This window comes from Rhamphochromis longiceps, linkage group LG17 (assembly GCF_057381845.1).
Source record: "Rhamphochromis longiceps isolate RC_006_pf linkage group LG17, R_longiceps_female_GT1.1, whole genome shotgun sequence".
In the NCBI taxonomy this organism is placed as follows: domain Eukaryota; kingdom Metazoa; phylum Chordata; class Actinopteri; order Cichliformes; family Cichlidae; genus Rhamphochromis; species Rhamphochromis longiceps.
Genome location: NC_140573.1, coordinates 32,744,035 through 32,760,163, shown reverse-complemented (window position 1 = coordinate 32,760,163; position 16,129 = coordinate 32,744,035). Strand labels below are relative to the sequence as shown.

General features: G+C 39.2%; 1 protein-coding gene across 5 annotated transcripts in view; it reads right to left on the bottom strand.

The window, feature by feature from the left end:
- The window catches only part of LOC146650000 (ELKS/Rab6-interacting/CAST family member 1-like), a 148,622-nt gene that overhangs the window by 72,607 nt on the left and 59,886 nt on the right, over positions 1-16,129 (bottom strand). For all 5 annotated transcript variants that reach the window (XM_085387895.1, XM_085387896.1, XM_085387897.1 and 2 more), the window contains 2 exons: positions 5,260-5,395; positions 2,592-2,723 (listed from right to left, as the gene is read on the bottom strand). In XM_085387895.1, the coding sequence (XP_085244021.1) occupies positions 2,592-2,723; positions 5,260-5,395 (268 nt within the window). The remainder of the gene's footprint in view (positions 1-2,591; positions 2,724-5,259; positions 5,396-16,129) is intronic.

Here is a 16,129-nt window from a genome sequence, read left to right as displayed (position 1 = left end):
GATTGTGTTTGACCAATGAGTGATGATTAGCTTTGCAAAATCTAGCCAAGGAACTTTGCTTTGGGCTTTTCTTGTGGTTCGTGAAAAGACTGCACTGAAAAGAGCTAAATTTAAAAAATTTCTTAGCTTTGTTTAAAACTAATGTAAGGTTCCTGAGGGCTTTAAAAATTCCTACAGTTAAAAACAGCCATTAAATATTGCTGTTTTGGCATTTTAAAAAGCTTTCCTCACCAGTGAGACCCGCCTGTCATGCACTCAAACACAGCATATAAGTTTTTTTTAAACATGCAGAGTTAATTTTTGTTTGTGCTGTAACTTCTACCGCCCTCTAGGCTAGGTCTCTCCTGAAAATAATAATAACAATAATAATAATAATAATAAACCCACAATCTTTTGCTAAATCTAACCATGCAGCTTTTAGTGCTTAAATCTTGATTAAAGGAATGAAAGCAAAACTAAAAAGCAAGTCCAAAATGAAGAAACATCAATAAATCAGTGCAGTCAATGAAACTTTAACATATGATGATTCAACCCATCGCCATTCATCCAACCAACCCCTGAATGTGGACATTTACATTCCTTAAAAGCAGGCTGGTATCTAAACTTATCACGAAAACTAAGGAAATGTTTTTGGTCGATTATTTATTTGTTGTAACAATTTTCTTGGCAGTAAGTCTTATACCATTGGAAAGCCTGTTTATTTCCCCTTAACTGGTGCCATATCTACGGGGAAAATGTATTTGTGGGTTGTGGTCATGGAAAACTTCCCAAAACTTCTCCATCAAACAAACCAAACATCTTATTCTGCTATTGACTCTTGTTTTGAGCTTCTGGTACCCCTGGTGCTGCTAATCAGGTGGCTGATTGGCACCTGATTAGCAGCAGCTGCTAGCACCCTGCTACAGCGGGTGATCCGGATGGGGCCGTGGCATAGGGCAACTTCACGCTGGTGTTCCACAAAATACAGATTTCTTTACTTTGTGTGATGAGTTGATTACCATTCAATGTTGCCATGGCCAGTGTGTCAAAGAATGGAAAAGACCTTACGGATAACACACAGAAGAGCCAGTATTTGACTGGCAAGTATGATAACATGATGGTAAAATACAAAATGAAGATTTATTAATGTTCAAACACCGCAAAAGGCATCTACACTGCTGGGAAAGCAAATAAATGTCAACTACCTGAGCCATGCTCCAGCTAATGGTTTTAGAATAAAACTCAATAAACTACATTTCCTAATTAGAATATCAGATATTCACACATGTTCGTTTCTTGCAACAAAATCCCAGAGAGTTAAATATCTAAATGCAGAATGCTATTTCTTCTTGGTTGCATCATTACATCAAAAGGCAAATTCAACCTGTCGTGCAGATCATCTTAAACATATTTTCCTGTTGCACTAAGCACCTTTGAAAACTTCCCGATCCTGACTAGAATCTGAAACATAAAAACAACACTTCTTGTTTGCACATGGATCTGAAAGAGCTAAGTCTTATTTCACCTGTAATTACTATTCCGGATAATAACCTATCGTGTGTCCCCCAGGCCGGTGTCGTCTATCTGCTTGACTTTGCCCATGATCTGTCTTTGCTCTGTTCCATCTCTCTGCCTGCTACTTGTTTGGCTCTGGTGCTCATTAACATTGACTGTGGGCAAGGATGTCAGCAAAATACCTCAAAAGTAAAACATCTGTTTGCATGCCCGTCTTTACATGTCGGTCCAGAAGTAGTCCGGTAAGTAAAAGCCAGAACAGGCAGCCAACATTTAGCAGGAGTAATAACAATGGAGTCCAGCCGTATTGCCAACAGCTACAGCCGACCGTGTTTTCTCAGGGCAGTTTTCATCCGTACAGCCCACACAGTTTTTTTTCTCCCACTTGTCAAAACGCATCCAGGCACTGAGGAACATTTCCCATCTCTATGGCCTCGTTAAGTCACTGGTACCCAGGGGAACAACACATATGCACACTCCCTGTGGTCTGAGGTTGAATTCACCAAAAACCCTTCCGTTCTGAGCCTCCCTTAACACCGGTACGAGCTTTCCTTAGTGCCTCAATATAGATAAAACACATTACAAATTGGAGTGGTCAGCTTGCGCTTCATTTGAAAAAGCTGTTTGTGTGTTGCAGGCTAAAGTGGACAAAATGCAAGCTGTTCTTTAAATAGAGATGTATTTACCTCCCCTGCAAATGAAGAGTGACTGGACAAACACGCGCACACACACACACACACACACACACACACACACACACACACACACACACACACACACACACACACACACAGAGCCACACCTGAATGAGCTCAGTTGGCAAGTGTACAGCTACTGCCATTAGCTACTTTTGGCACTGCGATGTTTATCTATGTCAAAAAGAGTTTTTATGTAGCTTTAAATATGTTTGCCCATATGTTTTTTCATCATATGTCCAAATGTGCCGCAAAGCAAAGGAATGAATGAGGAAAATCCTCAGAAGTGAGGACATCTGTGTCTGTTTGAGAAAATAACTGATAGGGGTTGAGTTTAAGGAAAGGTTTGGGTCCTTATACATGCAGTTTCATGCGTGCGTGAGCAACTGAGAGAGACCGTACTTGCTTCTCGGCCTGTGTGCGTGCCTGCTCCTCCTGGGCGAGCACCACCTCCCTCTCGGCTGTGATCTGAACGCTTTCTCTCAGCGCTTCCTCCAGCTCCTCAATGCGCTCCTCCTTCTGACGGAGAGAGTCCTACAAAGCAAACGTATGGAAGAAAAGAGTATTAGTAGATGAAAAAAGGGATCCCAAAAGTTAGAACAAATAATCTTGTCTCAGACGTGAACGTCTGAACCAAATTTGTGCAAATCCATTAAAAAGTTACAGCAACTTTTCAGTCAAAACTGCAAATGTAGCTATGATGGGAATAGAGAATAAAGTCACTAAACTTAGTGGGATTCATCATCTGGGGACCCTTAATGTTAAATGCAGAATATATATATATATAGAAATCTATTCTATGTGTGAGTGATGGGCATATATAAAACCAGATATATGTGCTTTAAAATTAAGATTTTCACAATTTTCACATACCTATGTTCTGCATTTGTTATTATTATTAGTTCACAATACATCGTATTTGTCTTATATTGGGAATTAGTGCAACCCTTTAGCCATCCTATGCCTAAATCAAGCTGTTTCTACTTCACTGTCCCTTAAGCTAATTTTCATTCTGACCGGCTGTTTCTCACTAACACAAGATTTGAGAGGCAGGCAGATGAGGCATCAGTGCTCTGACTGTGCCTCGAGATGACCATATAAAAGTCTCACTTTCACACAGAGCCAAGAGTAACAACTGAATCATATTAAAAAGAAATTAAATGGAGTGTTTAGAGCAATCTCTGTGGCTCACAAAGATGCCTGTGTGATTGTGTTTTTAATTTCTCCAAGCTATTTTGGAGTAGTTGGATCTAATAAGTATAAAAGCTAAGCTTCATCTTTGAACATGCAGTTGTTACGTACTAAATGATGTGCAAGAAAAGTCAAAATGCCATGTCCCCATGGGATGAGGCTGAGGCTAAAGATGATGCAAAAACTGCTCAGAAATTGCTTGAGCGAGGTTTAAAAAAGCCTCTGAAGTGCTCATGTGGCCTAGGATAATTGGAACAAGCAGAACCCGTGGAGGTCTGACCCCACAACAAGCAGGACCCAAAGATCCATTCTCCAGTGGATCAGAGCTGCATGGGCACCACACTTTTAGGCAGGTTGTCGATTAATATACATCATAACTTTTCTTAACTCAGAAGTTTCTTCGCATCACAACGTACCTACAAATGTCTTTTAGTAATTTTGTATGTGTGAGTAAATGACATGGCTAACTCATCTGGTTTTGTTTGACATCCATCATATAATTACAACGTGCTCTGAATTTTCTGTAAAAGCAGCTGCTTAGCATGCCCCTAGATTAAAACACCCTGGACACCCCCTCCCATTCACGTTTGCAGAACCAGAATAAAAGACTCAGAAACAAGAAAGTCTGATTTCCATCTCCCTCAGACGATTGTGATCACACATGAAGCTGTTTCTTATAAAATGACAACATGAACTTCCCACCAATTCCCCAAAAATAAGATTTATTTTTCTTCTTGCCAGCCAACTGACTTTGCTGGTTAAATTAAAGCTGAATGAATAACTAGTGGGAACGGGGTGAGAGGGAGGGGACATTACAGTGGCCATGAACAAACCTCCAGAACATCTCCAACACATGTGCTGAAAATCTTAGTCGTCAGTGTTCCAACATTACTTGGTGTCTAACTATGCAGACTGAGATGGACTTTAATTCAAAACTTCTTATTTGTATTAAATGAAATTTATTGTCTGAATTACTCTCAGATTCCATTTACAGTCTGCAGTGCTGTTTGAGCTGTGCATAATGACTTAGCACTGACACACACCAGTTATGGTTGTAACCACTGTGGTCTCATATGTCTGAATGACTCACATAACCATCAGCTCATCTCCTAACCACACGCATACACATGAATGACAACTTTTGAACTCCTTTAACCAAAGATCAATCATAGCTAGAGGGTGCATACGCATATGCATTGAGTATTTTCATCTGCCTATAATCAGAGAGGCCACTGAGGTAAACAATTACTGGAAGTGGAGGAGGAGGAGGAAGATGGACAGGAGGGGGGGGGGGGGGGAGTGTGGGAATGGTAGGAAGAAAGGATGAAATTATAAAGAGAGAAAAGTGAATTGAAAGAAAAATTACATTCTGCAGATATATGAAGAAAACCAAAGTTAGAGTAATCACCCCACATATGTTCATCTGACACGCCCAGCACAGTTGGGGGGTGGGGTAGCTTCCAGATCCCGGGAACCATTTTAAAAGCCCACAGCACTCATTTGGCAGCTCTCTTCTTCCTCCTCTAATCACCTCTCCACCTATTTTATCAAACTTTTTCCCCTCTTCCCACATTTGTTATCTCCTCACCTCTTCTCTCTCCATCTTCTATCTGCTCTCCCTGTCAATTATCCTCTTCAGTTATCCCTCTCACACACTCCCGACTGAAAGCTGCATCATGTGTGTGTGTGTTTGAGAAAAAGTTTGACATTGCCTTAGGCTGCTCCTTGTCACATTATGATGATACAGTGTTGTTATAGCACAAAATATTCAAAGGACACCGAGAAGGGGGAAAACTTTTTCACCCTCTCATTTCACCCCTCCAACTTTCTACAGCTCTCTTTCTCCTCCTTCCTGCTTCCTCATCCTCCCCCTGCATACCTTTATCTGCAGCGAGCTTTCGTTCAGATTGTCCTCTCTCTTCTTGGCCTCTTCCATCATCTGGGCATTCCTGCTCTTTTCCAGCTGCTCCTTGTGCTTCAGGTTGGCCACCTTCTTTGATTGGTCCTTCATCTGTCTGTATAGACACAGAAAAATACAAAATAAACCCACAGTCACCACTCTAAAAAAAATAGGCTAAAAATAGAAATGAGATTTGTAATTTGGGCTCTGTACAATACCTCAGTTGATTTTAAATCAACCAATCAATATGCAGAAAGCACAGAACTTCAGCTTTAATTCAAGGGGTTTTATAAAAGTTCTGCATTAAATTTTTAGAAATTAGAGGCATTATTGCAGCTCGGTGGCACGGTGGTTAGCACTGTTGCCGCACAGCAAGAAGGTCCTGAGTTCAATTCCAACATCAGGCCGGGGTCTTTCTGTGTGGAGTTTGCATGTTCTCCCCGTGTTTGCGTGGGTTCCCTCCGGCTACTCCGGCTTCCTCCCACCGTCCAAAGACATGCAGCTTGTGGGGATAGGTTAATTGGATAATCCAAATTGTCACTAGGTATGAATGTGACTGTGAATGGTTGTCTGTCCCTGTGTGTTGGCCCTGCGACAGACTGGCGACCTGTCCAGGGTGTACCCCGCCTCTCGCCCTATGACAGCTGGGATAGGCTCCAGCGCCCCCCACGACCCTGAAAAGGATAAGCGGAAGCGAATGGATGGATGGATGGATAGAGGCATTTTTATTCATAGTGCCCCATTTTCAGAGGCTCTAAAATAATTGGACAATTGACTGACAAGCTTTTCATGGTCAGATGAGGCCTGTTCTTGGTATTTCATGACAAATCAACAAGAAGCTCTTCAAGAGCGCAAAACTCCATATTTACTTTTAAGTGAGTAGTATTGTATTTTGTATATTTGTATATCACTTTGTTTTCTTTATTCTTTTTAAATGTCCTTTAAGATGTTTGCAGTGTAGTAACAACCAGCAAAGGGCTGCATGACAAGTTTATTTTGATTACAGGAATATTATGTAGAAATAGATAATGAATAATAAGTATCTATTTGTAATTAATAACTTGAGCTTATTATATCATATTATCAACAACAGTTCTCTAACTGACTACAGTAGGCAGCCATTTCTCTCTCTTTCTTTAAAGATTGACATTGTGGGGTCAATTTGAAAGAAAGGCAGATGGAATTTTAACGTGAGAGCAGTCCTCTCAGAATTCATTCAAAACTTTGCAAACTATCGTATTTTTAGACAAAATGACACGCACGCAAACACTGCCAAAACAAATAACCTCCTCCGTGGAGGGAGATGACACAATTATTTCCATGGTTAAGAAAAACATGTCTGAACACGGGAGTCACAAGACTTAAGGCAGAGAGGATTATTGCCACCTTAGCTTCAGTTGATCACTACAGTGAGTGCTCACCCATATCAAAGTTAGTAATAGCAGCTAGCTAACCTTATGCAAGTGTGTAACTGTAGTTCTGCTAGCTTGCTTCTTTAGTTTCCAGAGCATGTCCAAATAAAATGTAAAATCTAAGTGATATTACAAAAAATCAGAAATGTGGCTTGGCTGTAGTAAATCATAAGAACTTCTTTACCTGTCTCTAAGATCCTGATAATGTAAGTTGAAGATCCACAAGTTCAAGACCATCCTTTTGCACTAATTCCCCTAAAATAAAGACTACCTAAAATATACTTTGCTGAAAAGGGTAGCATTACTGACCATACGTCGTTACAAACCCAAAGCCCAAATTAGAAAAGCTTCATGGCATCACACTGAGAAATTGCTGTTTAGAATTATGTAATTTCAAAACAGGTGCAAATAGGCGAAAGTACGAAATTCCAGCTTTGTACTTTAACAGATCTTAAAAACTCTCTCAGCCAGATCATACCCACATGTATACAGACAGCCTGAATATGCCGGTGTTTACAGTTAAAGGCAAGAAGTCTGGGTGATACAGTAAGACTGTGCGATTCTTTGCAGTACAATGTAGTAATAAAATTCCCTTGGGCTTCTATAACAGATCAGATCAGTAAAGAAATTCAATGAAAAGCTATGAATCAATGACAAGATGACATTTTTGATTTCTGCACGGTGGGAAGCACGGGGGTCTTTTCACAGAGGGATTACCGTGTGTCGGGAAGCAGAGTCTAAATCATCATCTGGGAAATGAAAGGAGACAGAGCGATAGTGAAAGACGGAGAAACAGCAGAGAGTAATTCCTCCTGGGAGAAGAATGGTTCGAAGAGTTTAATCCCTGTTTAAGCTTTCTGCAAGCCTTTGTGACTGTGTCACAGAACTATCGGCTATCACACCAGCTTGACTTGATCTGGACCTTTCATACCTTTCATGCTGCAGACATACACAGATGTGGAGTAACTCAAGCTAATGCCAGTAAGGTTTAACAAGGTCTACTGAATCATGACATAGATGAAAGATAAGTCAAACAAGAAGGGTGAATGTGTAAGCATAGATTTGCCAGCGCATACACACTGACATTTCCATGAAACCAGCACACGTCCAACAAAGACAAAACTAAAGCGCTGACCAGCACAAAAGAAGGTGATCAAACTCAATAAAAGTCATTGTTCTCATACTATATATGTCCTTGACTCATTTTTATGTTTACATTTTGCACAGTAGGCGTGCCTTCACTGTACAAATGTTTATGCATATGTGTGTGTTCCTGTTCTAAGTTTTTACAGGCTTGTAGATAAATCGTCATATCTGTGGCTGCAGCTGCCAGTAAAAAAGACCTCCAGTGAGGGGAATCCAGAGCGTTTGCTCTCATTGTAAATCCTTTTTACCAGCCATAAACTGCATACTTTGTTTCCGAAGGTGTAAACAGGTCCACATGACCTTTGACCTTAGTCTGTGCATCACAAATCTCCAAGCTTAACTCTGCACATCTGCACTGCTGCGATCCCACAGTTTACTTTAGTTAGAAACATCTGTCTGAATTAATGAGTTCAGGTTTATTTGTTTACATATAGAGTAGTACACACATTATAGTCTGCATTCAATTGCAACCTTTCCTTCATCGTTCTCATCTTTCATGTCTCTTTAAGCTACAAACTAGCTGCTATTCTAATTTAAACTAGCTAAAAATAATGAGAGTAATCCATCAAATATCATTGCCAGAAAGGCTGAGAAATGTTATTGGCAGTAGAAGGTATTATAAAATCCTCTATGTGTTTGCTAAAAGGTCCAGGAGGCCTGATTCCAAACTGTCCAGAGAAATTTGTAAAGTTGTAATAAAAAAGACTAAATCTAATGATAGAGCCAACATTATGCTGCTGCACCTGGCTGTTTAGCACTCACTGAATAACCATTAGTGTGCTAAGATGTGCGTGTATGTTAAAGAGCATGCATGTGTGCCTCATGTGCGTTTAGGGGTTCAAATATTAAACAGAAGGCAGATGTAGTAAGCATGCATTATCTATGTTTTTCCTTTAACTTTGCACCATGATTGGGAGATAAAGTTGTATGAATATGTTTGGGAATGATTTTTTTGTGCTATACGCCCATGTGTGTGTAACAGGTCATAAACAGGCAGGAATGTTCCTATTGGAGGATTTCCAGGAAGCTTTCTGAGGTTTCTGACCTTCATGCTGCATTTACTGTACATATGTGAGAGTACGCGCATGTGGAAATAGACTTTTATTTTTTGGCGTTTCCTAATGACTCAACACTCGGTCCCCCTGTCTTTTCACTTTTTCTAATGCTAAACATTTGCTTTGCTTGCTTTTTAGCATGTAGGTCATTTGCATTTGTAACTATCACACATTCACATCAAACCGTACCAACTTCATCCTCCTCCTCCTCTTCTCCTCTCTCATTGAAATTTTCTTGCTTGCAAAATCCATTTCCTCCCACTTACATGCCAATATTTTGCATGTCGCATTATAATTACATGCATGCAAAGCAATTATTTATTTGCACTGAGCCAATGTTGGAGAACAAATATACCGCTTCTCTTTCCTTTCGGGGTTCCTTTCCAAATGCAACATAACTTTTTCCTTTGGATAAAATGCTTTCATCAGACCATAGACCATTTCTATATTCTCTTCCTCTCCCTAGCTCTTGAATCTCCCTCTTTTGTCATTTCCATATCTAGTGCTTTCCTTTCTTTCCAAACTCCTTGAAGGAGCCAAAACAAGCTTTTATGCTATAATGATTATCATGTGAATATAAATCATACTTAATATGAAATTCATCCTCACAAGTATGCTGCACCTGTATGTTATAGTCCCTCTAAATGGTTTTAGATGTAATTTATAAAGATCAAATGTCTTTGGGGTTGTGTCAGGAGCATAAAAATCTGCCAAATCAACCATGTGGAGCTACCTGCTGTGGTGACCCCTTTGTGAATAAGAGTACAGCTGAAAACCTCTTTATCAGACAAGACAAAGTAACAAAATAAGTTATGCCTGGAACTAATAGTTACTGTCAATCTTGACTGAATAATCTGCAGTTCATTAAAACAAAACAAAACAAAACAAAACAAAACAGACACAGTACAGTAGATCTTTTATCTGGTAGGTTAGTTAAAGGTAAAGGCACCATAAACGGGAATACAGTTGATAGAATCAAATGGCTTCCACCGTCATCAGATCTCAATCTAACAGAAGACCTTTAGGATATGGTGGATTGGGAGATTACCATCATGTATGTGCTGCTGACAAATGTGCAGCAACTGTGTGATGCTGTCACGTTAGTATAAAACAAAATCTCTGGGGAATGTTGTCAGCAGTTTATTGAATCTATGCCATGAAAAATCAAGGACGGCAAAAGGCAGTTCAAACAAGGTGTATCTAATGAAGTGGCCAGTGTATATATATCTAACAAAAATGTGTCAGTTCATTTCTTTCTTTATATTTCTCCTCTCTCTGTATTGAATAACAAACCGGGGGTAATATGAATGTACTGTTTAAAAAAACTGTAGTTTGCATTTCACACGTTTAAGTAAAAAGCAGAACACTTCACTCGTTGCTCGGTGAACTTTCTGCCTCGGCTCAGCGGAGGCTCAGTGCCATTCCAAGTTGTTTTAATATGTAAAATACTTCCTTTTCCCTCCCTCTGAAATCATTTTCAACAACTGCTGCAAACCGCTGAAGGAGGAGGAGGCGGAATCACAGGAGAGCTCACTACCCACAGCGCTGTAAACACGACATACAAATGTGCAGTGAAACCACGTCCGCACACACACAAAATACGCACATACGCAGTTATACACGGGGTCGTGTTCCAAACACAACCTGCTTTGTATTAGATCAAATCTCCGGCTCGGACCACACACAAATATTTGAAGCACCCACAAGCAGTTGTGTACATACAGAGCTGTGAGCGCAGCATCGCGTAACACAACAACAAGCACCCATTTTACAACATTCCCACATAAATGCACGTAAACAAACACGATGACACACAAGGTAAATAGATATTATGTGTTAACATTCATACACACACACTGATATACTTGTTGACAGGATTTTGAACTTCCCTAATTCTTCCAACCCCCACCCAAAATATCCCCAAGCACTGACCATACACACGCACACACATCTAATCATATAAACACAAATGTACAACGCAGTCAAGCCTTCATTAAACCTTAGAGTTGTACAAAAATCATATACTGAATATTGGTGATAATTAGCAGGAAAAAGGAAAACACACATGCACACAGACAATCTCACAAACTTCAGTAAACCTCAAACCCTTAAAAAAAAGAAAAACTTTTCAACCTCCCTCATTAGCATGTTGCTGATATTCAGGGACCCACATTAAGGTAGTATTAATATTACATTTGGAGTCCTGTATAAATATTTGATCAGAAATGCTCGCGGGCCTCATGTATGTTTACTGCACATAGTTCGCCCAACATTAACATCAAGGATTTCCTTTTAAGTATTTGGAATTCAGTATTTCCTTTGAAAATACAGGAAACATTGGTCTGCTTCACTGAGCCCATAAAAACTATAAAATACAGAAAAGAAGAAAAAAAACCAGCAAAAACATAATAGTTGAGTCTTTCCTGCTGTCGATGTGGTAGAAAAACATTTTGGAGGAATAAAGAAGGAGGTAGTTATTTTATGACTTGAGAAACAACTCTAGAAAATCCCTCAGGTAGAGGGTAAGTAAATTTGTGAAGTAAATAAGGAGTAAAGGCAGCTAAGACCCGTGTGCATGTGTCTACAAACCTTCACAGTGTGAGTTACTGGAAACTAACTGTAAAAACACTGTGATACAAACAGAAAGAAATCGCATCTGTCCTTATGAAGATAAATCATATTTAAAGGGTATATCTAAACCAAAATTTTTGGTAATAGTAACAGTGTAAGCATGTGACAGAGAGCCAGAGTTGATCTTGGCAGTGTCTTTGTTTAACATGGTGAACCGTGAGGTCCCGGAATTAAATACTGACGCTCTGTTTCTAAGTCTCATATTCATCTTTTGATGAACTTAACTGATCCAAACTGAGATTTTATTATAGATGAGTCGACTCGCATTTAGCTCTGTATCTTAACGGTGCTTTTAACTCGGTGCATAAAACATAACCATACAGGGAAGGGAAACAGAGTTGCATTCCTTTTCTAAAACAACCTTACAAAGCACAGTATGAGGAAAAACATACATTACACTGAGTATCGGTAGCACTTTATGATAATGTCACACTAGTGACAAATTCATCATTTATGTCACATTAAGCCTCCTTAGTATGCCATTTATAAATAGAGATATTTTACTATGACTACGATTATAATTACTATTAGTTGTGATGTAGTAGCAGTGTTAGCTGTACATGGTGTAATGGATGGGTGGATAAACATCAGTATTTATAAATGGCATACTAAGGAGGAGTAATGATATATAAATGATGAATAAAATAGTTGACAATATTTTACATTACTACTGCTTAAAAGTATGACATTATTATAAAGTGCTACCTGAGTATCTACTGTTAACTGTACTATAGGCTTGTGAGTCTTAAACAAACAAGCTCTTAAACAAAATTTAAATGACAATAAACAATTAATTGAACAATGTAATTATTCATAAATATTGATTGATTACAAGCGGAACATCAATGAAAGCGGCCATTTTTAGCTAAATTTGTTCTGTTGTTAAATGTTGTGTTGATAAGCTAAGTGATTGAAAAAGCTCATTGATCCAGCTGAAAAACACAGCCGAAAGCCTTTGTGTTGATTAGAGAAGGATTTGGTTTGGGTTGAGTGATGGTGCCTCCATTTAGAAAAAGCCAAAATGCAAGATTTCATACTATACTATACATACTTGTGAATGACGTAGGACAATCTTTATCTTATGAGTACCTTATAATGACAGGTACTATCCTCACATCCACCAGAGGAGCTACACTATAGGACAAAGATATCGGGCCACAGCAGTCTGCCTTTACAAACATTTCTGACGGAATGAGTGGATGGGAAATTCTGACTGGAAAATGTCTTTCCTCCTAGATATTCCAACTGTTTGAACCGTAAGCGGTATTATTGAAAAGTGGAAGCATTTAGTAACTCAGCCACAAAGTGGCAGACCACGTAAAGTCACAGAGCACGGTTGGTGAGGCGCACCATGTCTAAAAGTTGCCAGTGGTCTGCTGACACAATAAACCACCTCGGGGATTAACATCTGCACGAAAACTGCACCCTGGGAACTTCATGGCATGGACTTCCATAACTGAGCAGCTCCTGGTAAGGTGTAATGTGATCAAGTACCTGTATTTTTTAAAACTAGACACTAGGATGTATTTACAGTTGCACACTGAGTTCTCCTACTTCTCTACTAGGATTTCACAGTTTGCTCTGTTCTGTGGAGAGACATGTAGACACATTGCATTATACAGTTTTTTGTCTTTTTGGCTATTTTAGCTATTCTTTGGTCTCGTTTTTTCTTTACTATTTTAATCAGAATAGCAATTTTAAGATGGGGGATTTTTGAAGAAGAGGGTTTTTTTAAAGATCTGCCTCCTAAACGGCTAAACTTGCAACACAATGTGCTACTGAATGTGCTACTCTCCCCATATATTCTATTAAAATAAATATTTTTTAGCCACTTAGACCAGTTCGGATTATTTAAGTGGTAGTTAAAAATCAGATCTGTGAATTCTTTTTTTTTTTTTAATTCACAGATTTTGTTATAGATTGGGCTTCAATGTGACTGCAGGGTTTTTAATTAGATAACTCTCAGCAGCAATCCCTACAGTATCGCTGTCACCTATTAGCAGGCAAATTCCTACTTGTGTGTGTATGCGTATGTGCAAGTGTGTGAAAGAGAAAACAACAACAGCAACAAAAGAAGAAAATGTGCATGGTCTGTGATAGTGTGCGTGTGTGTGTCTGCGCGTTGTCAGCCATTAGCTGACAAATCCCTGCACCACCTCAATGCTCAGGACCTCAAACAGATACACACACAAACACACAGACCAAAGAAATTCCTTTTTAAGCTCCACAAACCTTGATGTCAGACATTTGGCAGTGGATGAGGAGTTCCTTAGCTCCACATGAAAACAACCCGTGAAAAAAAAATAAAAAAGGCAATATGTGGAAAAAAACAAAACAAAAAAGCACAAAAAAGGACAGAAGACGAAAAGATGTCTTCTGTCGTCTACCAGACACCAAGGCAGTACTGTCTTTTCTTTTGTTTTTTTTCTCCCCCTGAAGAGTTGGATCACAAAAAAACAAAATAACAGCAATGAAAAAGCTGACAAGTCGGCAGGGGGAACAGTGGCTCTAGAAGTTGAAAAAGAAAGAAAGAGCAAAGAAAGTGCTGGTACTGGGGAGACCTTAACAGCAGAGCTGAGCACACAAAACAGACCACCAGATTTATGCAGGAAACAGAAGGAAGAAGTGGTTATTATGTGGTTGATCACAATGCGTATGTCGGACAAATCTCAATATGACTTTGATATGTCGGTTTACAAAAAAAAAAGGCGAATTCAGGATTTTGGTTTCTGCATGCTGGAATCTCATTACATTATGACGTCTTGAGTGGGGACAGGAATATTTAAAAGTTAAACAAGTTTGGAAAGTTTGGACAATGAAACTCTAAATTGGATAGTTAAATGTTTTGGAAAATCAAAAAGATGCGTGTTAGACCGGGTCATTTTCCATGTATTTGTTTAAGCCAGTCACCTGCCAAACCCCAGTATTGCTTGTAGGACTGGATGCATATGCCAGTCAAATCCCTCAGCAGTTGATTTTAATTGGCCAATTTTTGCATTACTTTTTTTTTATTGTTTTGCTTTTTCAAAGGACTGTCTCTTTGATGACTCTCCTCCGTAAAGTTCAGTCGGTTATAGTGCCACAAGGTGGTGCCTTCCTTCTTTTTGTTGTGTTGAACGAGAATTGAGAGTTGTACACAGACACTGAGGAAGGAAGGTAGAGCAGGTTCTCTGTCATTTAAAGGTCGTTCAGTCTCTGCTCCTCCAGTTCACCTGACGTTTCCCTAAACTGCTCACAATGCATCCTATTGAAGTGCTTTCTTAACAGTTAAAAATGTACTAAAAGTGAATAGATTAAAACACCGAATTCAAGCATGTGAGTGCGAATAGGTGAAGTAACAGCAGGAAAGCACAATATAAATAGTGGTCCAATTACCATTCTTATCATGTATGGGTAGCAAATATAACCACACTACTGACGGACAAGCGCCTGTTTTTATGCGTTGTCGTTTGCAACAACGACGGTAACAGCATCGCGTGTCCGCTTGTTTATGTTCCACATAAACCTTTCAAAATAAAGCTCAAGATCCTGTTGAGACTTTTGAAAATAAACTGAATCACGTGAAAGAGCAGATTATTTACGGATGAGAAGTAAAAAAGAGCCGCCAGGTGCTAAAAAAAACAACAACCTTGGACTCAAACGTTAGAATAGGCTTTTCCCCGCAGCACGCCGTGTAATAAATACTCACAGAGAAAACGGCGGCTGTTACAACTTATGTCTAAAAATGTATCGTTTCATGCATCGGTTAAAACACTCGACTCCAGCTACATGACGCGCAGCTGGAAACACTTCCCGCAAGACGAGCTGCCCGAGATTCACAGACTTTACAGAAAATGTTACATTTTTGTGATTTATATCGTTATCGGACGATAGAATTCTTATATTGGGATATGAGATTTTGGTCATATCGCACAGTCCTAGTAGCAAATGTAGCATTTAGGAGAGCTACTATTGTATGGTCTATGCTTGATTCTGGAGAAAAAAGCACCAATGTGGAAATCTCTATTTCTCTGACCCAGTTAATGCCAGTGCTGGATAAACAATCCCCATGAATAGTCACGTAAAAAAGAAAGTTTTCAAAGGCCTCTGTTCTCCTGTAAATAGCTAAGTACATCCTTAGTGTGTGCATAGGAATTAAGAGGGTAAGCATTTCATGACACTGTCCAGTCATTGTCCAGTCCAGACATAAACTCCTCTGTATGCCAAAGTGTTTTGAGGCTAATTTGAGGACATCTATCTAAAGCTTTGCTGAAACTCGATCATGCAAAAGCACAATGATCCCAAGCACGCCAGCAGAATGGATTAAAAAAAAGAGTCAAGGTGTTTCACTTGCTTACTTCTATTTACTTTTTACGGTTTAAAATCTTTAGTTTCAGTTAAACATTTATACGTTTCAGTGTTTAAGTTCTTTATCATTATATGTGTGATACTTATTAGAGGCAAGTTTTAAGACTTTCAGTAGTGGTGTCAAGAACATGTGAAAAGTGGAGTAATTTCTTTAGAAGAGCCACACAGACAGAAATCCAACAGAGATAAAAAGACCTCTGAGCAAAAGTTCACAGCTGTCCAAGTTAATTATGGAGATACATTTTGCTCGTTTGCTGT